Genomic DNA, 25,114 nt, shown 5'->3' on the forward strand with positions numbered 1-25,114 from the left:
TGACTCCAATCTGAACTGAGTGCTCCCAGCACAGCAGTGCCACCGTGGGGATAGACAACTTTCAGCCCTTAAAAATTTTTTAAATATATTTCTTTATTGGTTTCAGAGAGGATGGGAGAGAGAGAAACATCAATGATGAGAGAATCATTGATCAGCTGCTCCCACACGCTCCCCGCCCCGCTCCTCCCCCCCCCCCCCCCCCCCCGCACACACTGGGGATTGAGCCTGCAACCGGGCATGTGCCCCCAGCTGGAATCGAACCTGGGACCCTTCAGTCTGCAGGCCAACGCTCTGTCCACTGAGCCAAACTGGCTAGGACTCATCCCTTCAATTTATCCGTTCTCCACATTTGGTTGGAGGGAGTGGAGAAAGGCTTGGCTGGAAGTGTGGGCTGGGTGGTGTATGTATGACTGCCTTCACATCTGAGTTTAATCAGCCTCCAGCACAGATTCCCAAGCCCTTTATCTCACCACACAGCATGCCAATTCAATTTTAAACTAACTGCACAAGTGATAAATATATTCTCATTGTAAACAAAAAATATTGAACATTACAGATAAAGCAAAAATGCCCAACACACACATTTTGATCCATCTTCAGAGTAAGGTTATCTGGATAGGGTATATTCTAAACATCTTATGTATGACTCAAATTGTGATCCTTGAGCTCCATGTCAGAGGTAATGAAACGTTGAGAGTGGTTCCTAGGACTTTTTAATGAGCCCTCCAGTCATGCTGATGCTCCCTCAAGACTGAGAACTGGCCTAGCCCCCCATTGCGGAGGAAGTTAACTGCACCTGGGCTGTAGCTGCGCCTCTATGCCTGGTCCCATGTGTCCTTCCAGCTTCGCCTCCCCAAAGAAGCCATCCCACCTCCCGTCAAAGGGGACACATTCCCAAGCCTTGGCTCAGGCCCTTCTCTCCATCTTCCTCTTTCAAGGCGGTCCCTAAATGCTCCTGCTCCTAGTACACCGGCAGAGAGGGGCGAGAAGGGGACGGGTGGGGGTGGGGGGTTGGCGCCTGGGGCTCCCGCTGCCTCTGCTCAGGGCTCCTGGGCCTGGTCCTCTGGACCCGCCTCCTCCTCCGTGCAGTCTGCCTCCTCAATGCAGTCCTCGGGGTCTCCGCCCTCCTCGGCCCTGGGGCGCAGCAGATGAGGGGTCCGGGGAGGTCCTCGTGTCCAGCCGAAGTTCCGGAGACTGACGGCAGGGGAGGGTGCTCCTGCACCCAGGACGCGGCTGAGCAGCGGGGTCTGCGTGGCTGGCACACGCCGAGCCAATGCAGGGGTCGCCTCCACCTGCAGACTCTGCTCGGGGTCGTCACTCATGCTACGGGTGAGAGGACCGCATGAGCAAGCTTCAGCGCAGGCCCATGGGGTGGACTTGCTTTCCAGAAGAGGGCGGGAAGGACCGAGGCATTGGCACCCCAGACGGTGGGGTTGGGCGGGGACCTGGGCCCCCCTGCTGGGGCCACTCACCGCAGGTTGAAAGTTGAGCCCAGAAAGGAAGGCTTCAGAGACTCGGCCACGGTGGCCACAGTGTAGGGCGGCTGCACTGAGCCTTCGTCCCAGTACAGGTCCTTCTCCACCGGAGGCAGGTTCTGGTACATGTCATCCACGGATAGCAGGGACACCTGGGGTGGGCAGCAAGGCACACAGGTCCTCCTGTCCTTCACAACAGGGCTCTGCCCCCAGACCACGACTCACCTGCAAGTTGCGGTCGATGAGCTGGTTGGTTTCAAAGTCATCATCATCCTCACCAAAGGGGTTGATGATCTGTTCGGCCACCTGCAGGTTGTAAGACAGTGTGTCTGCTCCATTCTCTGTCCCCAGAGTTGGGATGGGCCCTGGGTTCATGTCTCTACAGAACTCGCTGGCATGACCACCCGAAGTGCCCACCTTGAGCCAGCCAGCATAGAAGAAGAACTGCAGCAGAGTGGTGAGAGGCACATACATGTCCAGGTCCCCCAGCGCTGGCCCCGGTTCCTGGCCTGGCTCCAGAGGCTCCCGAGGTTTGGCAGCCCCTGCCTCTGGCTCCACAAACTGGCGGCCAACCAGGGAGAGGGCAAAGAAGGAGTATACTGCTATGGTCACCACCTGGAGAAGGGGAAGCCTGGCTGAAGGGACGGGAGAGATGCTGTCCCTGTCCCTAAGGACCTGCAGAGGGGGATGAGTATGGAGGTCGGACAACATATAGCAAGGTATGGCAGCACCAGAGAGCACGGGGTCATCTCAGTAGGTGTCCAGGGAGGAGGAGCCCTCAGCTGTTCAATGTCTCACTAGACTGAACTGCCCCAGGGCAGGTTCCATCTCTAATTCTCAGCGCCTCACACACAGCACAGGACAGACAGAGGGACTGGGGAGGTAGAGGCCGTTACTTGGGTGTAGACGAGAGGGATGCTGATCCAGTCGTAGTGAAACAGCATGCTGCACTTGGCTCGGTACTTGTTCAGCTCCTGGTGGAACAGCAGGAGGAGGAAGTCAGTGATGACGAGGAATGAAGAATGTGGAGCGAAGAAGGGGAGCCCAACACACACACGGCCTGGGACAGGTCTGGAGGCTCATTCTGCTCTCAGAGGTGTTCCCAGGCTCAGGTGCCTGTGGTGGGAAGCAGAGCCTGCAGCCAGATGGTCTGAGTGTGAATCCCAGCTTGCCTATTAGTTGTGTAACTTGGGCAAATTTATTTTCCACTCTCTGCCTCAGTTTCCACATCTGTGAAAGGGGGTGGTAATAATAGTACCTATCTCAAGGATTGTGAGGGTTAAATGAGTTAATATCAGTATAGTGCTTCCAACAGTGTGCAGTACCTAGTTGGCACGATGTAAGTGTTAAATACTAAAATTATTATTCCAGTTTGCAAAGCTAGGGGAAGGAGGGCAGATGGGCCTGGTCCTAGGCTGACTCACTTCCAGGAGCAGGCAGAGAGCAATGTCATCACGGATTCGCCCATCCCTCCGGGCCCGGGCCGCCAGGTTGGTGAACCAGACACAGGGGACCCAGTACTTGTTGAAGTCAGATTTTAGGCTCTCAAACTTTTTCCTTTCTTCCTGAGACATGAAACCTGCGGAGATAAAGTGGGTGGAGCCCGGACTCTGCCTCTAAATGCTGGGACCCTGGAGCTTCCCCTGGGGGTCAGACCTCCCCGCCCAGGAGGCACACGAGGCACCTGCATCCACCACGTGCTCCATGGTGGGGAAGCGCTTAAGCACCCGGGTGCTGACCGAGCGCAGCACCAGCACGGACGCCAGGTTGGCGTAGCGGACCAGGGTGCGGCGCAGCAGGCGGCCGTGCTGGTCCAGGCCGTGCACACTGGCCGAGATGACGCACATCAGCTGGTCTGGCAGCGGGATGCTTGTGTACTGGGCCCACCAGCGGTTCACCACCAAGGTCACGTAGAAACCTGGTTGCCACCAAGGGTAGCAGGGATGGGATGGAAAGACGGAAGGCCTGGAGGTCAGCGTGTCCTGCCCCTCAGCCAGAGTGCCTGGTCCAGGGCAGGTTGAACCCAGGCAGAGGGAAGGACACATTTGGCTCCGGTGCCCTGCCTCGCTGTCAGGAGGACACCCTCTTCCTCTGGTCCCAGCCTGATGTACTAGACCACGCTGGGAGGAAGGAGAGTAACCCTCCTCAGGCAGAGAAGTGGTGGTTCAAGGCCAGGTGGTTCATGAGCCCTGCTTCCCCTGAGGGTGGGAATGGGGTGCCATCTCTCTCCAGCTCCCCTCCAGTACCCAGAGGTTGGTGATGCCAGCCAGCAGGTAGCTTGGGCCTTGTTTGGAGTGAGGGTCCAGCAAGTGATAGGCAGGGCCTAGCCCCCTGGAAATCCCGGACCCAGCACACAGCTCCCATGCCTCTGAGCCTGCTCTGGTTGATCTCCAGGCTGGGATGCTTGGGGTAAATCTGACCCTCAGAGCTGTCAACCCCACCCAAAGGTCAGGGAAGATGGTAGGATGCCAGGGAGAGCTAGAAGATAGCCTTACCCAGGACAAAGGACAAGGGGATGAGGTCTGCAGAGCGGTTGCAGTATCGGGCCACCTGAGCATACACGAGCCTCTGCTCCTGGGTCAGCAGCAGCCTGGGAAGGTCCGGGGCAGGCCTGGGTTAGAGGGAGGCGGGCAGCCTCGCCCCCCACAGACCAGCCCTGAGCCCTCCCCCTCGCACCGGTAGGTGATGCTGAGCAGAGCATACAGGACAATGAAGAGTAGGAACTCCTTGTAGAGGAGCTTGTAGATGCTTCCCCTCCAACGGAGAAGCAGCCCAGAGAAGCCTCCGAAGCGGGCCTCCGCCACTTTGAGGGTGTACGAAACCGTCATGGCGCTGGTGGCCTAGGGTAGGAGGTCACAGAGCTGCCCCCGGAGGTGTCCCTTTTCCCCAGCAAGCCTTCTCCTTAGCTTGCCTTCTTCTCATCACCAAGCTTAGCTCCCCAGGCAACCTCCCTTCAGCGGGGGTCATACACACCCCAGCCTTCACCTTGTGTCAGCAGGCCAGGTGGGAGGAAGCTGCCAAGGACAAAGCACACCCCATCCCCTCCCTCCAGAACTCAGTGGTGCGGGGGTCATGCCAGAGTGGGCGGGACAAGGGAGAGCTCAGAGCTAGGCTGTCTCACACCTGAGGCTTCCCCAGGCTCCTCTTGCACTTGCAGGCCTAGGAGTAGTCAGACCTTGAACCTCTGAAGGCAGGAGATTCGACTCTAGTCCAGACCCACCACTGTCCCTTGAGGTCTCGCTCTCCAAGCTGGTCTCCTGAGGCCCAGGGCATTCTCACCCCCACTCCATACCTGCCTACCTGCTCCAGGCAGCAGCCAGCGTTGAGGAAGGAGAACTGGGCCAGCGTTCACCTCACACACACTTAAGTACCTCCTGGGCCCATTAAGTTTGACTGGACTGAGGTTATCATTGATGGATTGAGGCTGTCACCCGCTTCCTCTGGCCCTGGGAACTGGATATATCTCCTACCCCTGCAGGGCTGGCCTGGCCTTTGAATGACAGAAGTGCCATCAGCATTGACCCCACAGCTCACACGGATGGCACCATGTCCTTGAAGTCAGGATGATAGGGATTACTGTCCCGTGCTGGTCCAGGTGAGAAAATAGATGCATGATCAATTGTTACAATGATAACAGCTGCTGATTCCAGAGCACTAAGTGACAGGCACTGTGCCCAGGCACCACTGCATCACCCTCTGGTAGAATCCTCATTGCAACCCCAGGAGGTAGGGATCATCCCCATCTCACAGATGAGGTTCCAAGAAGTAAATGACTTGCCCAAGATCACACAGCTGGGATGTGTTGGAGGCAGGATTCAAAGCTGGAGTTTAGGGACTTGAAAAGCTGAAATTGGCCCATCTGGGCCTACACAAGGGCTGACACCCTGAAGCCAGGGTCCTGTCACCAGCCACACTGCCAAGCTTCTAGTCCAGGCTGGGGGGAAGAGGGCGGGGCCTGGCCTGGCCCTTCCCCATTCCCATCCCACAGGGCTGATGAGACCACAGACCTGGGACTCTGCCCTAGAGATGCATCCCCTTCCAGCTGAGCCCAGCATTCTGACTCCTCGGGTGTCTGGGATCTGGAGTGGCATTTCCACTTCTGGGCTTCAATGTGTTTGTCGTTCAAACAGAGGAAATAATACCGGAGGCACCAGGTCAATTGTCCACCCAGCCCCAAGGCCACCCACAGAAACCCAGGAGTGGTGGTCCCGCTTCTGGCCTGTACTGGGGAGCTCCTTCCCCCACACTGTGAGCTGGTTCCCACGCACAAGTGTTTCCTGAAGAGGAAGCTGGGCAGTCAGACAAACCTGGGTTTTCATTCTAGCTCTCTGTCACCTGGTGCGAGTTATCTACCTTATCTCTCTGAATCTGTTTCCTCTTCTGCAAAACAGGGTCAATAACACCTTCCTCACAGGGCAACTGAGTATCCAAGAAATGATGCCCGGACAGAGCCTGGAGCACTGCAGGCATTTAGCCCCGGCTGCTATTCCCATGAAAAGCCAAATCTGTTCCCGTTGGTTTCTACCTACTGGTCCACTGTTGCATCCCAGAACCAGGCAATCCTTCAAAGATGAAGAGACAGAACTTGCCCCTGATGCCTCACTAGCCTGTCTCCACAGACAGACAATGCCAGGCCCTGGCTTCTAAGCTGGATACACAAGGCCCTCTGAGATGCCCCCGTCTCATCTTTACCAGCCTCTGCCCAGCTCCTTTTCACTGTTCCTTCACCATCCAGCTCAGAACCCCCTCTGGGAAGCCTGCCATGATTTCCCCCCAGGTCACTCCTCAAAACCCTCTAGGTTTCCTCTCTCCTGTTGCAGCAGGAAATCATACTGTCTGGGTCTCCACTCTGGCCCGTGAGATCCTTGAGGACAGGATTGGATCTGATTCATCTTGGTAAAGCTGGAGAGGATTTGAATCCAGGCAGCTTTTCCTTTCTTTTTTTATTTTTTGTCCCTTTTAACATGAAAGACATCTGATCCACCTCCCTCTTTTTCATAAACAATTTCTTAGATGAGCAAGGTCTAGAAACCTACTCATAGCCTGACAAGTTATGTTCTCCTCCTAGGGCCCAGGTGAGATGTCAGTATGAGGAGAGAACAGGATTGGTGTGTGTGTGTGTGTCCATCTCAGAGGACGAGGTACCAGCTCGGGGGCCTCTGGCCATCATGGCCAGGCAGCCCTTTCCCAAGCTTTGACCTGTGGCTTTCCTAGAGCATTCTGGGCTGCTTACCACTGACAGAGTTTCCTGTACCTGGGAAGCCGGGCTCCAGGCTGGAGGAGCTCAGTCCTGAGGTCCTGGGGGCCTCTTTCTGACTACAGACCTCGAGGGCAACCCCACTGGTTGCATTTCAGTCCTCCCCGCCATCCCCCTCTGTGGCCCTCACGCTTCTGCCTGTTACTCACTCTGGATCGCTGAGCTGTGAATTTCCCACAGAGCCACCAATGGGGTACAGGGCCTGAAGCCTCCCCAGAGGGAGGGGTTGGTGGTCCCCAGGCCCCATCCAACCCCTCCCTCCTGAGTTTGCTTATCTCCCTTCCCAGCTGCTGACAGGTCCCTCTGGTTTATGGTCCAGGAGAGGGAACCACTCCAGCCGTAAATCATCTGGCTCGCCCTTTTTTATCATCCTCTAGCTCTTGCCCCTCCTCTTGCCTGGCTCCCTCTCTTCTGGCCCTAACCACCAGTGAGCCTCTCCCCTCCTCACAGGGAGCTGGATTTATGGCTTGGCAGTTTACAGCATGTAGTCTGGAGCCAGACTCCACCGTGAACTACCTTTGTGACCGTGGGCAAGCCATTTAACCTCGTTGTGTCTAATTTCCCTACGGGGAAATGGGAATGATAATACATACCTACCTCACAGAGTTGTTATGAATATCAAATGAATTAATACTTACAAAGTGCTCAGAATAGCAAAACAATTGGTAAGTATGAAATGCCTTCAAAGACCACCTGAGGTGTTTTCTTTTTTTAAATATATTTTTATTGATTTGAGAGAGGAAGGGAGAGGGAGAGAGAGAGAAACATCAATGATGAGAGAGAATCATTGATCAGCTGCCTCCTGCATGTCCCACACGGGATGGAGCCTGCAACTCAGGTATGTGTTCTTGACCGGAATCGAACTGTGACCTCCTGGAATGCCCAACTACTGAGCCACACTGACCGGGCCTGAGGTTTCTTTAAAGCTGGATCCAGTAGCCCGTCCTGAGTCCTAGCCTTACTTGGCATCTCTCCTTCTTGCAAGACTCCCTTAGCCTCTGTGACCGACACTGTTAAGAGATTTAAAAAAAAATTTTTTTTAATATGGAACACTTCAGCCCTAGCTGGCTTGGCTCAGTGGATAGAGCGTTGGCCTGCAGACTGAACATCCCGGGTTCAATTCCGGTCAAGGGCACATGCCCAGGTTGTGGGCTTGATCCCCATCGGGGGGCGTGCAGGAGGCAGCAGATTAATGATTCTCTCTCATTATTGATGTTTCTATCTCTCTTTCCCTCTCCCTTCTTCTCTGAAATCAACAAAAATATATTTTAAAAAATATGGAACACTTTATGAATTTGCATGTCATCCTTGCACAGGAGTCATACCCATCTTCTCTGTATCGTTCCCATTTTAGTATATTATTAATTTCGTAATTAGTGCTGCCAAAGTGAGCACTGAAGAGTTTCTTTTTCTCTCTATTGTATTTTTAAAAAGTTTCCCCCTAAGAGATTCTTGACTCTGAGCTGCCAAGTGGGCAGGGAATGTGGACATGTGCTCACTAGGGCAGCGGGCCTGACAGCATCCTCTGGGGGATGGAGATCCAGAGAGCTCAGTAAAACCTCAGCAGGGGCAGAGTTTGTGAGAGTCCTGGGGGGAGGAGCAAGGGCACTAGTAAGAGAGATATGGAGACAGAGTAGTGCAAGGACAGAGAACCAGTGACCCCTAGAAAACTTAGGCAAAGGCCAATAGTACAGTCAGACATCTTGGGTTCAGACCTTGGCTCCGCCCCTTGTTAGCTATGTGACCTTGGGCAAGAAGCTTAACCCCTTGAGCCTCAGTTTCCTCATCTGTGAAATGAGGATAACAGTCATATCCACATCCTAAGGTTACTGTGGTCAGCCAGTAAGATAAATGCTCAGCCCAGTGCCTGGTACAGGGCAGGTGTGTAAGGTCCATCAATGGCAGCATGTGTTACCCTGAGGGAGGAGGCAGGGCAGGCTGCCAGGCGCTTCAGTTACAGCATCTGGAGGATCTCCTCCGGTGTCCTGGCTCCCAGAGGAGGGCTCAAGAACCTTGGTAACCTCCCAAGGGGAGAAGATAGCGAAGGGAACAGAATATGCCCAAATAATAGAATACCCCAAACATGTCACTTTGGCATATTGATTACTTTGAGCTGTAGGCATTTGAAAAAGAGCAAATGCAGGGAGAGGCTGTCCTTGAACTTCCTTTATCTGCCTAAAGCCAGAGCCTCCAAAAGGAACTCAATGGTCATAAGTCCCTTCCTGGAAGTTTCATCTCACATCACAAGAGAGGAGACTGAAAGTCTGTATTACATCCAGACAAACTTTGTCACAAGCTATCATATCTCCCACCCATTCTCCCATGGCCCCACTCATCTTTCCTAGAAATCACTTACTCTACCCTAACAGGCTTATATTCCCCTTCCTCTTTCCCTATTAAGAATGTATTTAAGCCCTGACTGGTTTGGCTCAGTGGATAGAGCGTCGGCCTGCGGACTGAAGGGTCCCAGGTTCGATTCCAGTCGGGGGCATGTACCTTGGTTTCGGGCACATCCCCGGTGGGGGGGTGTGAGCTGATCAATGTTTCTAACTCTCTATCCCTCTCCCTTCCTCTCTGTAAAAAATCAATAGAATGGCCGAAACCGGTTTGGCTCAGTGGATAGAGTGTCGGCCTGCGGACTGGAAGGTCCCAGGTTCGATTCCGGTCTAGGGCATGTGCCTTGGTTGTGGGCACATCCCCAGTAAGGGGTGTGCAGGAGGCAGCTGGTCGATGTTTCTCTCTCATCGATGTTTCTAGCTCTCTATCCCTCTCCCTTCCTCCCTGTAAAAATCAATAAAATATATTTTTAAAAAAATCAATAGAATGTATTAAAAAAAAAAAAGAAGGTATTTAAACCTGAATTCATTTTCCCTTGGGTATATCCCATGTATACATAGTGATAAAGTTAATAAACTTCTGTTTGTTTTTCTTTCTTCTCTTTTTATTTAATCCTCACCTGAGGATATTTTTTTCCATTGATTTTTAGAGCAGAGCGAGTGGAAGGGAGAGGGAGAGACGGAGAGAAACACCAATGTGAGAGACACGTGGACTGGTTGTCTCCCACATGCCTCTGACTAGGGTCGGGAGCCTGCAACCGAGGTACGTGCCCTTGACCAGAATCCAACCTGGGACCCTTCAGTCCGAAGATCGATGCTCTATCCACTGAGCCAAACTGGCTAGGGCTGTTTGTTTTTCTTTTGTTAATCTGTCTTTTTGTTGAAGAATCCCATCTGAAAACCTAAGGTGGGTGGAGGTAGTTTTGACTCCTCTATAAAGTCCTAACCCACAGTACTATAGACTTGTAACTGTATTTGGAGACAGGACCTTTAAGAAGGTATGTAAGTTAAAAGGAGGCCTTGACCCTGCCCAGCATAGCTCAGTGCTTGAGCGTCGACCTATGAACCCGGAGGTCAGAGTTCGATTCCTGGTCAGGGCACATGCCCCAGGAGGGGGTGTGCAGGAGGCAGCCAATCAATGATTTTCTCTCATCATTGATGTTTCTAGCTCTCTCTCCCTCTTTCTCCTCTCTGAAATCAATAAAAATATTTTAAAAACGGAGGCCTTGAGGTGGGCCCAGATCTGATCTGACATCTTTTTAAATTATTGGTTGATTGATTTTATTTTATTTTATTATTTTTTTTTTTTAAATTTCTTTATTGATTAAGGTGTCATATATTTGTCCTCATCCCCCCATTCCCATCCCACCCCCCTCCCCATGGATGCCCCAACCCTCTGTTGACCTTAAGCATTGGTTAGGCTCATATGCATGCACACAAGACCTTTGGTTGATCTCTCCCCCCTCCCCCCACCCTCCCCTATCCTCCCTCTGAGGCCCGATAGTCCGATCGATGCCTCCTTGTTTCTGGTTCTGTTCTTGTTCATCAGTCTATGTTGTTCATCATTTCCCCTAGATGAGCGAAATCATGTGTCACTAGAGATATACTTATAAGAATTGAATGTGCGACGAGCAATAATAGTTATGCTGACAGGCAAACGAATCAGTCTGTAGTGAGTTTCTTTCTGGTCCAACAGTTCTTTTGAGACCCAATATCAATGTCCACCAGTTCCTTATGAGTACATGTCGGCACTGACCCCTCAGCTCTGGATGGTGGACAAATGGTGGTAATGCAGGTCCGACTCCCTCTGGTTTGGTCTCGGCCGGATCCAGGGGCACGGCTTCACCCGGATCCAGGGGCCCACGGCCTCACCCGGACCCGGGATCCAGTCTCACTCGGATCTAGGGGCACACAGCCTCGCCCAGACCCAGGATTCAGCTTCATCCGGACCCAGGGGCGCATGGCCTCACCCGGACCCAGGGGCGCGTGGCCTCTCCCAGACCCAGGGTCGCGTGGCCTCACCCGGATCCAGGGGCCCACGGCCTCACCCGGACCCGGGGCCAGGCTCACCCGGATCCAGGGGCCCACGGCCTCGCCCGGACCCGGGGCCCAGGCTCACCCGGATCCAGGGGCCCAGGGCCTCGCCCGGACCCGGGGCCCTGGCTCACCCGGATCCAGGGGCCCAGGGCCTCGCCCGGACCCGGGACCCAGGCTCACCCGGATCCAGGGGCCCAGGGCCTCGCCCGGACCCGGGACCCAGGCTCACCCGGATCCAGGGGCCCAGGGCCTCGCCCGGACCCGGGACCCAGGCTCACCCGGATCCAGGGGCCCAGGGCCTCGCCCGGACCCGGGACCCAGGCTCACCCGGATCCAGGGGCCCAGGGCCTCGCCCGGACCCGGGACCCAGGCTCACCCGGATCCAGGGGCCCAGGGCCTCGCCCGGACCCGGGACCCAGGCTCACCCGGATCCAGGGGCCCAGGGCCTCGCCCGGACCCGGGACCCAGGCTCACCCGGATCCAGGGGCCCAGGGCCTCGCCCGGACCCGGGACCCAGGCTCACCCGGATCCAGGGGCCCAGGGCCTCGCCCGGACCCGGGACCCAGGCTCACCCGGATCCAGGGGCCCAGGGCCTCGCCCGGACCCGGGACCCAGGCTCACCCGGATCCAGGGGCCCAGGGCCTCGCCCGGACCCGGGACCCAGGCTCACCCGGATCCAGGGGCCCAGGGCCTCGCCCGGACCCGGGACCCAGGCTCACCCGGAACCAGGGGCCCAGGGCCTCGCCCGGACCCGGGACCCAGGCTCACCCGGAACCAGGGGCCCAGGGCCTCGCCCGGACCCGGGAGGTTGATTGATTTTAGAGAGAGAAAAAGGAAAAGAGAGAAACATCTATTTTTCCACTTATTTATGCATTCATTGGTAGATTCTTTTTTTTAAAATTCTCATCTTGAGGACATGTTTCCATTAAATTTTATTGTTAAACTTATTTTTGTTAATCCTCACCTGAGGATATTTCCCATTGATTTTTAGAGAGAATAGAAGGGAGGGGGAGAGATACAGAGAGAGGAACATCGATGTAAGACAGACACATCAATTGAGATTGGTTGCCTCTGGTATGCGCCCCCACCAGGGCCAGGGATTGAGCCTGCAAGCGAGGTACGTGCCCTTGACCAGAATCAAACCCGGGACCCGTCAGTCCACAGGCCAACACTCTATCCACTGAGCCAAACCAGCTAGGGCTCCGTTGAATTTTAGAAAGAGAAAGAAACATCAATTGGTTGCCTCCTGTATGTGCCCAGATCGGGGATTGAACCCAGTACCTAGGTGCTGGAGGCTAATTCCAGCAGGTCATAAATGCAAAAAGTTCATCAAAAGGCTGATGAACCTTTGGGGCTTCAGCAGGGCTGAAGATCTGCATGTTAAGACAGTTCCCCTGCCGGAAACCGATCATAGTCTCACTAATAGAAAGATGTGGAAGGCTGGTCAACCTTTAAGCTCTGAAAGGCCAGAGCCAGACACTCCCTATCTAATTAAGACAATGGTAACTGAGGCAACTTCCCCACCAAATAATCATGTAAATCCTTACTGATAGCTGAGACCGGTTTGGCTCAGTGGATAGAGCGTCAGCCTGCGGACTAAAAGGTCCCAGGTTCAATTCCGCTCAAGGGCATGTACCTTGGTTGTGGGCACATCCCCAGTAGGGGGTGTGCAAGAGGCAGCTTATCGATGTTTCTAACTCTCTATCCCTTTCCCTTCCTCTCTGTAAAAAATAAATAAAATATATTTTTTTAAAATCCTTACTGATAAGATACTGGAATTACCTAAGGGCAATGGGTGTATCCCAAACCTGAATAAAAGGGATGGCAAGGCCAAAGCAAGGTGGTAGTCCTCCCATTAGAGGTGGGCTCCCGCCTGGCCCCCAATATTCCCAAATTAATACTTTTCTAGTCTCTTTTCATGTGTGTGCAGCCTTCTCCAGAACCCAAACCCTGAACCGGAACCCTGAATCATGCCGGACGTGAAAGGGGTTCCCACATTTCCCCAACCTGATAATCTACTGATAACCTTACCTTTGATATGTATATCTGCTTTGCTATTGGGCAAAATCCTATATAATAAAGAGGTAATATGCAAATTGACTATCATGCCCTTGCACAAGATGGCCACCCCCATGTGGTCACAAGATGGCTGCCACAAGATGGTTGGCAGGGGAGGGCAGTTGGGGGGGACCAGGCCTGCAGGGGAGGGCAGTAGGGGGAGACTGGGCCTGCAGGGGAGGGCAGTTGGGGGCAATTGGGCCAGCAGGGGAGCAGTTAGACGTTGATCAGGCTGGCAGGGGAGTGGTTAGGGGGCAATCAGGCAGGTAGGCAGGTGAGTGGTTGGGAGCCAGCAGTCCCGGATTGTGAGAGGGATGTCCGACTGCCTGTGGGATCAGGCCTAAAGGGGCAGTCAGACATCCCTCGAGGGGTCCCAGATTAGAGAGGGTGCAGGCTGAGCTGAGCAATCCCCTCCCCCAGTACACGAATTTCGTGCACTGGGCCTCTAGTGTGTTAATAAAAAGCTAGGGTTCCAGCCCTGGCTGGTTTGGCTCAGTGGATAGAGCATCGGCCTGTGGATTGAAGGTTCTTAAGTTTGATTTTGGTCAAGGGCACATGCCCGGGTTGCGGGCTCAATCCCCCAGTAGGGGGAGTGCAGGAGGCAGCCAATCAATGATTCTCTCTCATCGTTGATGTTTCTATCTCTCCCTCTCCCTTCCTCTCTGAGATCAATAAATATATATATATATTTTTAAAAAGCTAGGGGGCCGAAACCGGTTTGGCTCAGTGGATAGAGCGTCAGCCTGCGGACTGAAAGGTCCCAGGTTTGATTCCGGTCAAGGGCATGTACCTTGGTTTCGGGCACATCCCCAGTAGAGGTGTGTAAGAGGCAGCTGATTGATGTTTCTCTCTCATCGATGTTTCTAACTCTATCTCTCTCCCTTCCTCTCTGTAAAAAATAAATAAAATATATTTTAAAAACAAATAAATAAATAAATAAAATAAAAAATAAAAAAAGCTAGGGGTCCAGAGATTTGGGAACTTAGCTACTAAAGTTAAGCCTTCTCTGGCTCCCCTGAAAAATGCCTTCCAAATTTATATTTCATGTCTAGTCTCTTTATTAATTTACTTGCAGCCTCTTCTCCAGATTCCTGAATCCTAGTAGATGCAGGATAACACCCTGGCACCTAGGTATGTGCCCTGACCAGGAATCAAACCTGAAACCTTTTGGTGTATGGGACAATGCTCCAACCAACTGAGCAACCAGAACAGAGCTCATTGGTTGATTCTTTTTTAAAAAAAATATATTTTTATTGATTGCAGAGAGGAAAGGAGAGGGAGAGATAGAAACATCCATCAGCTGCCTCCTGCATGGCCCCTACTGGGGATAGAGCCTGCAACCCTGGCATAGACCCTGGCCTGATGGGGAATCTAAAGGTGACTTCCTGCTTCATATGTCGAAGCTCAACCACTGAGCTACACTGACCAGGCTTATTGGTTGATTCTTTATTTTTTTATTGATTTCAGAGATGAAGGGAGAGGGAGAGAGAGACAGTAACATCAGTGGTGAGAGAGAATCACTGATCAGCTGCCTCCTGCACACCCCCTACAGGGGATCAAACCCGCAACCCAGGCATGTGCCCTTGACCAGAATCGAACCTGGACCCTTCAGTCCGCAGGCTGATGCTCTATTCACTGAGCCAATCCAGCTGAGGCATTGGTTGATTCTTGTAAGTACCCTGATGGGGGATAGAACCCGAAACTTGGCTTATCGGGAGGGTACTCTAACCAAGTGAGCTACCTGCTCAGGGCTCGCTGACTAGGGTCTTTATCAGAAGAGATTAGGACATAAAGAAAAAGATCACGTGAAGTCAGAGGGAGAAGACTACATCTGCAGTCTCAGAAGAAATTAACCTTATCAATACCTTGATCTTGGACTTCCAGCCTCCAGAACAGTAAGAAAATAAATTTCTGTTGTTTAAGCCATCTAGTCTCTGGTATTTTGATATGTCAAACCTAGAAAACTAATATAAATACATTTTGCTGTATTTTCCAAAATAAAATTGCAATAACAAATTATGCCTTTTCAAACTATGCATGCCTCGGCCCCATTTCCCCTGGGGATTTGTCCCTTCTAGCCTCAGCACTACCATTTCCCCGTGGAAAATTGTTGACCAGTAGGACAAAGATCAAACTCCTGAGTCTGGCAATGAAAGCCTTCCTGCCAAACCCGATCTCCTACTCCCCCTCCTTTGAGCTGCTAGTGTTTCTCCTCCATATCTCAGGCTGTTTTGGTTCTCCCTTCAGTGGTTGTGAAGGGCAAGGTTAGAGAAGTAGGCCGTTGCCCTGGCTGGTTTGGCTCAGTGGATAGAGCGTTGGCCTGTGGACTGAAAGGTCCCAGGTTCGATTCTGGTCAAGGGCATGTACCTTGGTTGCGGGCACATCCCCAGTAGGGAGCATGCAGGAGGCAGCTGATTGATGTTTCTCTCTCATAGATGTTTCTAACTCTCTATCCTTCTCCCTTCCTCTCTGTAAAAAGTCAATAAAATATATTAAAATAAAATAAAAAAAGAACTAGAATTAAAAAAAAGAGAGAGAAGTAGGCCGTTGAGGGCCTGATGAGGGATTGGAAGGAAATGAAATGGAGATGAGACTAACGGCAGGGAGACCAGCAAGGTCCAATAGCAATAATCCCAACCAGAGAGACTGTGACCCAGATTAGGGTGTGGGGGAAAGATGAGTGAAGTGGGTAGATTTCAGAGATATTTGGGAGGTAAAATAGACATGTATTGGGTACTCAAAAAATATTTTAAAAAAATATTTTTATTGATTTCAGGGAGAGGGAGAGAGAGATAGAAACATCAATGATGAGAGAGAATCATTGATTGGCTGTCTCCTGCACAGCCCCCTACTGGGGATCGAGCCCACAACCCAGGCATGTGCCCTGCCTGACTGGGAATGGAACCCTGACCTCCTGGTTTATAGGTCAACGCTTAACCACTGAGCAGTGCTGGCCGGGCTAAAAAAATATTTGTTCACGTTCCTGACTGTTTTTTATTTTTCTAAAAAAGTGAATAGAGCTTAGCCTTCAGTCTGAAGGGCCCTATCATAGGATCAACTCCTTCCTGTCAAGGGTACATACCACTGTTGCAGGCTTGATTTCCCAGCCCTGGTCAGAATGCATGCAGGAGGCAACCAATTGATGTCTCTCTCATATCGATGCTTCTCTCTCTCTGTCTTTCCCCCTCCCACTCTCTGGAAAAATCAATGGAAAAATAACCTCGGATGAAGATTAAAAAATAAATAAATAAAAGGAGGACTAGTTCTTTTTATTTTTATTGATTTTAGAGAGTGAGGAAGAGAAAGAGAAACATTAATGTAAGAGTGATGTGCCCTGACCAGGAATTGAACCTGTGACCTTCCAGTACACAAGACAACACTTCAACCAACTGAGCCATACCAGCCAAGGCCTGACTATTCTTTCTAAAGTAGGCTCTTCGGTTACTCTTCTGTTTACTTCCTTTATAGCACTTTTCACAGCCTGCAATTACCTTATTTATGTATTTGCCTGTTGTATGTTTCCATCAAGCAGATTGTAAATTAAAGGAGAACCGTATCCTTGACCAGCCTTATTCAGACAGTGCGGGGCACTTAGCAGGTGCTCTCAATAAATCTTTGAGGACTGAATGGTATAATAATTGATTGGTCCTACAGAGTGAGGGCAGAAAGGTGAGGAGGACAAGGCCAGGAGGAGACCTATGACAAACACTCCAGAGGGGTTAAGACCCCACCGCTCTCTGCCTCTGGCCCTGGGAAGGGTCGGCATGTACCAGGGCTCGAGGGGCTCCGACGGCCCCCCGGACCACCTGCCCAATTGTCCATTACTAGGTTTGAGAAAATCCAATTCCCATTCTTCCCTTTCTGGCCTCTTGGCTGCTGACTCAGGGCAGTGGGTGGGGGTTTCCAGAAAAGGGAAGAGAGGACCCCGCTGGAACCCTAGATTTGCCCCTCGCGTGTGGAAGTGGGGAGCAAAAGATGTGGCCTGGCGTATGGTAAAAGCCTTGAATGCCAGGTCTGTTTGACCCCAAATCTCAGTGTGACAGCCCCCCTCTACCCTCCTCCTCTTGCGCAAGCCAGGCTCGGCTCGGGAGTCTGCAATTCCGCCCAGGCCCGGAAGGGGTCAGCACTGGGCTGGACCTGGGGGCTCTGTCCAGGGACTGAGGCATTTAAAGGGGAGTGTGGAAGACGCGACAGGGTGGAAGCCAGCGTCGGCCCTGCCTCTCCGCTCCTAGCTGGTCGCCTAGTTGTGGGGAAACCCCCCAGATGCCCAGAACTCGCTCTGACTTCAGCATAAACCACGAAGACTGGGGAAGAAACGGGCGCCCAGCCCTCAGGGCGGGTGAGGAGGGGCGGAGGGGCGGCGGGCCCCACACCCTGGAGGAAGCCACGTGGTGACCGGCAGTATGGCTGCGTCTTTAAGGCGTGAGCAGGAGGCGGGGCCTCGAGGCGGGGTGGGTGGGAGGCGGGGCTTCCTGATGATAAAGCCTGCGGAGGGGTGTGGCTTCCCGGTGACTCGCCGCCAGGAAGGGGGCGGGCTCTCCATGACGAGACGCCGGGGAGGGGGCCGGCGTTCATTGATAAAAACGACGGGCTCCCTCGGGCGCGAGCCCAGCGTAGCAAATCCAGACGGCGCCCCGCGCGGCCCCGGCGGGTGGGACCGAGAACCAGCCCGACCCGCGCTGCGACGCACGGCCCGCATGGAGCCCGCGGCCGGCATCCTGTCCCCGCGCCCCTTCCCGAGCGCGCCCGCTCCGCCCGCGCCCCCCGCCGGGCCCGGGCCGCCGCCGGATGCCAGGCCGGGACCTGAACTGGAGACGCGGGCCGCGCCGCCGGCGCCGGACCCCGGGCGCCTCATCACGGACCCGGGCAGCGGCCGCACCTACTTCAAAGGCCGCCTGTTGGGCAAGGTGAGCTCGGGGTGGTGCTGGCGAGGGTGGAGGGGGACCTTGCCAGCCTCTTTGCCCGCGCCGGGCGCGGTGGGGGCGCTTGGGACCTCTGCGGGCCAGATCCGGCCTCCCCAGGAGCGCCGTGCCTGACGCCCCCTCCTTACAGGGGGGCTTCGCCCGCTGCTACGAGGCCACTGACACCGAGACCGGCAACGCCTACGCGGTCAAAGTCATCTCGCAGAGCCGCATTACCAAGCCGCATCAGCGCGAGAAGGTGGGCTCGGGCCCGGGCCTAGCCGATGAGGCGTGGGGTGGGGACGGTGGCGTGGGAGCCCTTGAAGGATGACGATCCCGCACCCCCATTGCAGATCCTAAATGAGATTGAGCTGCACCGCGGCCTGCAGCACCGCCACATCGTGCGTTTCTCACATCACTTTGAGGATGCTGACAACATATACATTTTCTTGGAGCTCTGCAGCCGGAAGGTGAGGGATGGTGATTCGGGGTGAGGGGTAAAGGAGGCTTAAGATCCAAAGCTGGAGATCCTGTCTCTTCCTCATGGCGCACAGGTTGAGGGGGGGTCCGGGAGGGCAGTCCAGGGGCTGAGGCGGTGGTTCTCTGTAGTCCCTGGCCCACATCTGGAAGGCCCGGCACACCCTGTTGGAGCCAGAAGTGCGCTACTACCTGCGGCAGATCCTGTCGGGACTCAAGTACTTGCACCAGCGAGGCATCTTGCACCGAGATCTCAAGCTGGGTGAGACTCCTGGGCCAGCAGGGGGGGTGGGGGTGGGGGGTGGGGGGTGGGGAGGCATAGAAAGGAGTGTGACACACCTCTCTGCCCTCTTACAGGAAATTTTTTTATTACTGAGAACATGGAACTGAAGATGGGGGATTTTGGGCTGGCAACCCGGTTGGAGCCCCCAGAGCATAGGAAGAAGTGAGTGTTTAAGGGGGTGGCACCGTCAGTGTGTGACACAGATGACTGCCTGACAGACAGCACCTGTGTGGGAAGCAGGATGATTGCCGTGTGTGTGTGTGTGTGTGTGTGTGTGTGTGTGTGTGTGTGTGTGAGATAGATGGGGAAGACGATGGGCTGTTTGTGTGTGAAGGTGGAGGTGGCAGCCTGGGTTGCTGGGACTGGTGGAGCGGCTGGGGTTCCTATGGGTGTCTGAGTCCCTGAGACAGATCGGGATGTAAGGATTCTTGGAGCGGTCTGACTGATCTTGTGTGTGGATGGGGGAAGGTGTGTGTGAGAGAGAGAGAGTGTGGGAATGGCAGGACATGACACCCTGTATGTAAGAAGACCCTGCTGTGGCTGTGACGGGGTGTGAGTGACACAGATAGCACGTGTGGCCGATGAGTGTTTATGGGGGATGTGACAGCTGGTGTTGGTGTGTGTATGTGGCACAGACTGTAGGAGGTGACAGCCTGTATGGGTGTCTGACAGATGGGAGTGGGGGAAGGAGGAAGGGGTCAGTGATGGACCCTCTGGTGACCCTGGAGAAGGGGGCTGGGTTGGGGGCCAGGCCCTCCCTCCCCCTGTCCTACAGAGCAGCTGAGCAGCTGGGCCAGGCAGGTGGGCGGGGACTCAGCTGCCATCCCCAGCATCCATTGTCCCAGGACAAGCAGGAGTTCTCTGGCCTTTGGTGACAGGCAGCTGCTTTGTCTGGACTCACAGTGGGGGCAGGGATGGGGCGAGGGCTCGCTAGGCTGGGTCTAAACCCTGCCCTCTCCTCCCCTTTCCAGGACCATCTGTGGCACCCCTAACTACGTGGCTCCGGAAGTGCTGCAGAGACAGGGTCATGGCCCAGAGGCAGATGTGTGGTCCCTGGGCTGTGTCATGTGAGTCCCAGGTCATTTGCACACAGATGGGTGCATGGGTGGGGCATACCTCCCACTTTACTCCTGACCCCTTCTCTCCGCCCACAGGTACACACTGCTGTGTGGGAGCCCCCCCTTTGAGACAGTCGACCTGAAGGAGACGTACCGCTGCATCAAACAGGTTCACTACACGCTGCCCGCCAGCCTCTCACTGCCTGCCCGGCAGCTCCTGGCCGCCATCCTTCGCGCCTCGCCCCAGGACCGCCCCTCGATTGACCAGATCCTGCGCCATGACTTCTTCACTAAGGTCCGTGGCTCACAGACACCCACGTCCAGTTTGCACATCCCCGGGGAGTGAAGGGGGGCCGGTGCAGGACCCGCTCCTTTCTGCTCACATGGCTCCACTCCTCAGGGCTACACCCCCGACCGGCTCCCTATCAACAGCTGCGTGACAGTCCCAGACCTGGTACCCCTAAACCCAGCTAGGATTCTGTTTGTCAAAGTTACCAAGAGCCTCTTTGGCAGGAAGAAGAACAAGAGTGAGTCTGGGATGCCAGTGGTTTTGAGGGTGCAGAGTGGCGGGAGGGGGGGCTGTTCCATACACATACACTGTGGTGGTGTGAGTGCCTGGGAGCCCCTGGGGAGAGCGTGTGTTACGTGGGCTGTGTCATCCTGTGGGAAGCAGGACCCTGAGGGCTCTACCTGCCCCATCCAGGTAAGAACCATCCCGAGGAGCGGGACGAGGTTTCCTGTTTGGCGAGCGGCCTCACTCGGACATCCATTGGCCGTCAGGATGCCAAGCCCGAGGTGAGGTGCTCACAGGGGCACGTGTTCCCTGACTCACCCCACCCTAGCAGCTGCGGGAAGCTCGGGATAAAAGAGGCCGGTGAAGCATCTAGCCTCGTGGTGGCCTAATTGGCTGTGTCTCATTAGCCAGGCGGGGCTGACCTGGGCTGACCTGGGATGTCCTGGTTGCCAGGGCAGGGCTGGGCCATGGACTCTCAAAGATTTGGATTTCGGGGCCTGTCTCACCACTCCTCTCCCCTACCCAATCCTCCAGGCTCCAGCAGCTTCCGGTCCAGCCCCCCTCAGCCTGGTAGAGACGGCGCCCGAAGACAGCTCACCCCGTGGGACACTGGCGAGTAGTGGAGATGGTGAGCAGCCAGGAGTATGAGAGGTGCAAGCGGTTACTGGGCTGAAACCGGGACCAGAGGGAAGGAGTGAGCAGGAGGACATGGCCTGGGTCCTGGGGGGCTGATGCCTAATTCTGAGGACCCCGTTCCCTTCAGGGTTTGAAGAAGGTCTGACTGTGGCCACAGTGGTGGAGTCAGCGCTCTGTGCTCTGAGAAACTGCCTGGCCTTCATGCCCCCAGGTAAGGTTGGGGTCCGGTACGTGTGATGGCGGTGGAAGGTCTTTGGCTGGGAGGCCAGGAGCAGGTCTTACTCCTTCCTCTCCCATGACAGCGGATCAGAACCCAGCTCCCCTGGCACAGCCAGAGCCTCTGGTGTGGGTCAGCAAGTGGGTTGACTACTCGAACAAGTTCGGCTTCGGGTATCAGCTGTCCAGCCGCCGAGTGGCCGTGCTCTTCAACAACGGCACACACATGGCGCTGTCGGCCAACAGGAAGTAAGTGCTGTTAGGGGGTTTCTTGTGTCCAGGCTACTGTACCCAGCGGGGCTGCCCCTTGGTGTGTGCTCCTGGGCTCGGGGCCTGGCGCCTCTCCGGGGAGGGGCATCCGTGCAGGGCTCGCTCCGACCTCCGTCTCCTCCCCTCCAGGACCGTGCACTACAACCCCACCAGCACAAAGCACTTCTCCTTCTCTGTGGGTGCCGTGCCTCGGGGCCTGCAGCCTCAGTTGGGTGTCTTGCGGTATTTCGCCTCCTACATGGAACAGCACCTCATGAAGGTGTGTGGACTGGGGTGGGGCACGTGGAGGACTAACATCCTGGTCCCTTTCTCTTCCCCTTTGTGGAGGGCTCCAAGCTAAAGGCTGAACCCCTAAGGGAGACATCAGTGGGGAGGGCCCTGACTCATGTCAGGCTAGTGACTTGCCTCTGCTCCCAGGGTGGAGATCTGCCTAGTGTGGAAGAAGTGGAGGTGCCTGTCCCCCCACTCCTGCTGCAGTGGGTCAAGACGGATCAGGCCCTACTCATGCTGTTCAGTGACGGCACGGTCCAGGTAAGAGCTTCTCCTGGGATGGGGGGACGGTCGGGAGGCCTAGGGTGGTGGGGAGGAAACCACTTGGGGCCTAGGCCCTGATCAGTGCCACCCTCTCGTGCACAGGTGAACTTCTACGGAGACCACACCAAGCTGGTCCTCAGTGGCTGGGAGCCCCTGCTTGTGACTTTCGTGGCCCGCAATCGCAGCGCGTGCACTTACCTGGCTTCCCACCTTCGGCAGCTGGGCTGCTCCCCGGATCTGCGGCAGCGGCTCCGCTACACGCTGCGGCTGCTCCGGGACCGCTGCTCGGCCTAGGCCCAGCCTGCAGAGCAGGCGACGACCCCAGCCCTCAGGCCTGAGGTCTGTGCCTGTAAGGCTCTGGCCCTGCCTCTGTGGCCCTCCCTGTCCCTTTGGTGCCTCACTGGGGGCTCTGGGCCTAATCCCCCAGGGAATCAGGGACCAACTTCACTGGGGTTGCAGGCTGCTTGTCACAGCTGCCTCCCACCCCTTCTCCAAGAAAAGCCTGAGCCTTAGCCCCCAGCTAGGGGGCGTTATTTATGGACCACTTTTATTTATTGACAGACATTTATTTATTGGGATGTGCCGCCCGAGGGAGGGCCTCCTCCTGGGATAATAAACCATTTTGCAGAACTCGGATGCCTCCTCACTCGTAGTAGAGCCCATGGACCGTGGCCACTGCAAAGAGCGAGGCGTTGGTGAAGGTGGCGGAGGCCAGGCCGTCGTGCGCCGCGTCCCAGAGCGCACGGCTGGCCACGTGCACACCCTGGCCGGAGCGCTGCCCCAGCACCACGCTGCACACCAGCTTGTAGCGGGGCGGGCTGAGCTCTCGCAGGCGCATGTGCACCAGTTCGCACAGCTCCCGCGCCAGGGGCCCTGCCTTGGGGCCAGAGTAGACTGTGTCTTGTAGTCCTGTGGCCAGCACTTCCTCCAGGGCATGTTGTGTCCGCATGGCCTCCCAGCGCTCCCTGGGCGCTGGCTCAGTGCGATATGAGGGTGCCATCCGCCGAGGAGGTGCCAGGAGCAGCCCTGAGAAGCTGATCCTTGAGCCTAAAGGGGGCATTGGGCCCCAGGATGGTCGCCGGCCCCCAGGACCCATGCCTGGTCCAGCCAGCGAGTTGCGGCGGGAAAAGGATGAGGTCAGGCCCAGCACGGAGCCGCGGCGGGAGGCTGGGCCCGGACCTGCGGGTCGGGCCTCATCAATGCTGGGCAGATGCCCTGGAGGCCGCACCAGTGATAGTTTCAACCCGGGGTCTTTGGCAGCCTCCTCCTCCTGGCGTCCTGGGGGCACAGGCCTGCCAGCCATGGACCTGCTGGCTGAGAGACCCACACTTGGATTGGGTGGCCTTCACCTTTGAATATCACTCATTTTCTTACTTGGTAATAAGGGTTTTTATCCCCTAACCTCTTACCTGGGTTTTTGAGGCAGGTAAATCAACTAGTCCAGGTCTGAGTGGATTCCTAGGTGCTTAGAGGATTAAGGCTGTTAGGGACATAAACAAGGAAAGAGGTGCTGCTTAGATTGTCATCTTGGACTCGACCCTGTCCCTTGAGCTCCTTCCCCTGGGCACTGTGGAGGTCAGCCAGCAGGAGAAGGGGTGAGCAGTGGTTCTCAACCTTTTAAATGCCGCGACCCCTTAATACAGTTCCTCATGTTGTGGTGACCCCCAACCATAAGATTATTTTCGTTGCTACTTCATAACTGTAATTTTGCTACTGTTATGAATCTTAATGTAAATATCTGTTTTCCGATGGTCTTAGGTTCTACAGCAGTGGTTTTCAACCTGTCGCGACCCACAGGTTGAGAACCGCTAGCAGGGTCGCCTAAGACCATCGGAAAACACAGATATTTACATTACGATTCATAACAGTAGCAAAATTACAGTTATGAAGTAGCAACGAAAATAATCTTATGGTTGGGGGTCACCACAACATGAGGAACTGTATTAAGGGGTCGCGGCATTTAAAAGGTTGAGAACCACTGGGGTAGAGGTATCTGTTTTTTGCCTCAGCCTAGACATTGGTGCCTTCAACCCCTAACCAGAAGGAGGGACCGACAGACCCAACTCCAACCCACAAGTCCTAGCCCTGTGGGTGTTCAGTCCAGTCATCTTCCCCCTACCTGCTAATAGAACGGCGGGCACAAATTTCTCCCCACAACTGGCTGAGGCGGGGGCAGGTGGTACAGGAAGCTCCTTCACCCACTGCTTGTGGCCTCTGGATCAGTTCTGGGATGGCAGCTCTCTTCTGAAATCCCCGCAGGCACCCTGTCACCTGCAGCCTTTGGCCTCCAGCTCTCACAGCCTGGGTGGCCCTCCTGGCAGGTGGGAGAAGAAGGGCCCCTTGCCTGTGTTGTGGAGTTGCCATGGGTTGCTGGGCAAGCACTCCTCCCTTCCTGGTTCCCTCCCTCCCTCCGGGCTCTGACTTAACCTGGGAGTGTTATTCCTGTGAGCACGTGCTGAGCGCAGGATGCCTGAGTCACCAGGGGAGAGGGGACAACTGGGGCTCAGAGCCCAGGAACATTCTACCCTGACAAGGACAACTGGGAGCAGATGTAGAGAGGGGTGCTGGTCAGAAAGGGGTCCCTACCCCACGGCTCTTAAGCCACGGTCCATTTCTCTTGTGAAGAATGGCTCTTCACTTGTGAGTCTCAGAGGCCTGGGATATGGGGAGACCTTGAGGCTGCTGCGGGGGTGGCTGCTCGGGAATCAGGATCTGGGCCCACAGGAAGGAGCACATCATGACTATCGCCTCTCCTTCAGTCTAAACAAGGACAAATATTTCCGCTCCCTGAGCAGAGCTAGGGTGGGGCTTGGCTGACTTCCTCAACTCAGGGCTGCCTTAGCACATGGGAGGGGGGGCTCACTCAACTAGGCATCCCGCCTTCCGACCCTGCCGACCAAGTACTCAGGGGCTTGTCCCCAGCTGGCCACACCTCTTGGGATGCATTTCAGGGATGCCAGAGGCCATGACTCCTTTGTCAGATCTGACACCTCCTCACCTGACCCGCTCTGGGAGAGAGGACTGCCCTCTCCCACATGAGCCCTGTCCGGGCCCTGAGAACC

General features: G+C 55.1%; 3 protein-coding genes across 3 annotated transcripts; 1 reads left to right on the forward strand and 2 right to left on the reverse strand.

Annotated features, from left to right (window-relative positions):
* Positions 1-1,040: 1,040 nt before the first annotated feature.
* BEST4 (bestrophin 4) lies at positions 1,041-4,303 on the reverse strand (the record flags this gene model as incomplete). The annotated part of the gene is made up of 9 exons (XM_079776148.1): positions 1,041-1,323; positions 1,473-1,627; positions 1,701-1,781; positions 1,893-2,090; positions 2,372-2,449; positions 2,900-3,054; positions 3,160-3,393; positions 3,971-4,065; positions 4,152-4,303. 9 exons carry the CDS (start codon positions 4,301-4,303, stop codon positions 1,041-1,043), a joined length of 1,431 nt encoding a protein of 476 aa, XP_079632274.1.
* A 13,395-nt stretch (positions 4,304-17,698) lies between these two features.
* On the forward strand, positions 17,699-22,634 carry PLK3 (polo like kinase 3). Its single transcript, XM_079777056.1, has 15 exons — positions 17,699-18,070; positions 18,216-18,323; positions 18,418-18,534; positions 18,674-18,803; positions 18,899-18,986; positions 19,796-19,891; positions 19,979-20,177; positions 20,283-20,409; positions 20,586-20,677; positions 20,931-21,024; positions 21,160-21,243; positions 21,335-21,497; positions 21,648-21,777; positions 21,936-22,049; positions 22,155-22,634. The coding sequence occupies exons 1-15, from the start codon at positions 17,705-17,707 to the stop codon at positions 22,344-22,346; spliced, it is 2,100 nt and encodes a 699-aa protein (XP_079633182.1). The 5' UTR covers positions 17,699-17,704; the 3' UTR covers positions 22,347-22,634.
* Positions 22,635-22,686: 52 nt separating this feature from the next.
* On the reverse strand, positions 22,687-25,023 carry DYNLT4 (dynein light chain Tctex-type 4). The gene is made up of 3 exons (XM_079777059.1): positions 24,172-25,023; positions 23,462-23,532; positions 22,687-23,366 (listed from the first exon to the last, which is right to left on the reverse strand). Exon 3 carries the CDS (start codon positions 23,353-23,355, stop codon positions 22,696-22,698), a length of 660 nt encoding a protein of 219 aa, XP_079633185.1. The 5' UTR covers positions 23,356-23,366; positions 23,462-23,532; positions 24,172-25,023; the 3' UTR covers positions 22,687-22,695.
* Positions 25,024-25,114: the final 91 nt, after the last annotated feature.

Source organism: Cnephaeus nilssonii (assembly GCF_951640355.1).
Source record: "Cnephaeus nilssonii genome assembly, chromosome: 7".
Classification (NCBI taxonomy): Eukaryota; Metazoa; Chordata; class Mammalia; order Chiroptera; family Vespertilionidae; genus Cnephaeus; species Cnephaeus nilssonii.

Bases quoted from the DNA above. Each gene is read 5' to 3' on its own strand.
- PLK3 (XM_079777056.1), top strand. From the start codon at position 17,705: ATGACGAGACGCCGGGGAGGGGGCCGGCGTTCATTGATAAAAACGACG. The intron at 21,025-21,159 runs GTGAGCAGCCAG...CGTTCCCTTCAG, and splicing joins ACTGGCGAGTAGTGGAGATG to GGTTTGAAGAAGGTCTGACT. The intron at 21,244-21,334 runs GTAAGGTTGGGG...CTCCCATGACAG, and splicing joins CCTGGCCTTCATGCCCCCAG to CGGATCAGAACCCAGCTCCC.
- DYNLT4 (XM_079777059.1), bottom strand. From the start codon at position 23,355: ATGGCTGGCAGGCCTGTGCCCCCAGGACGCCAGGAGGAGGAGGCTGCC.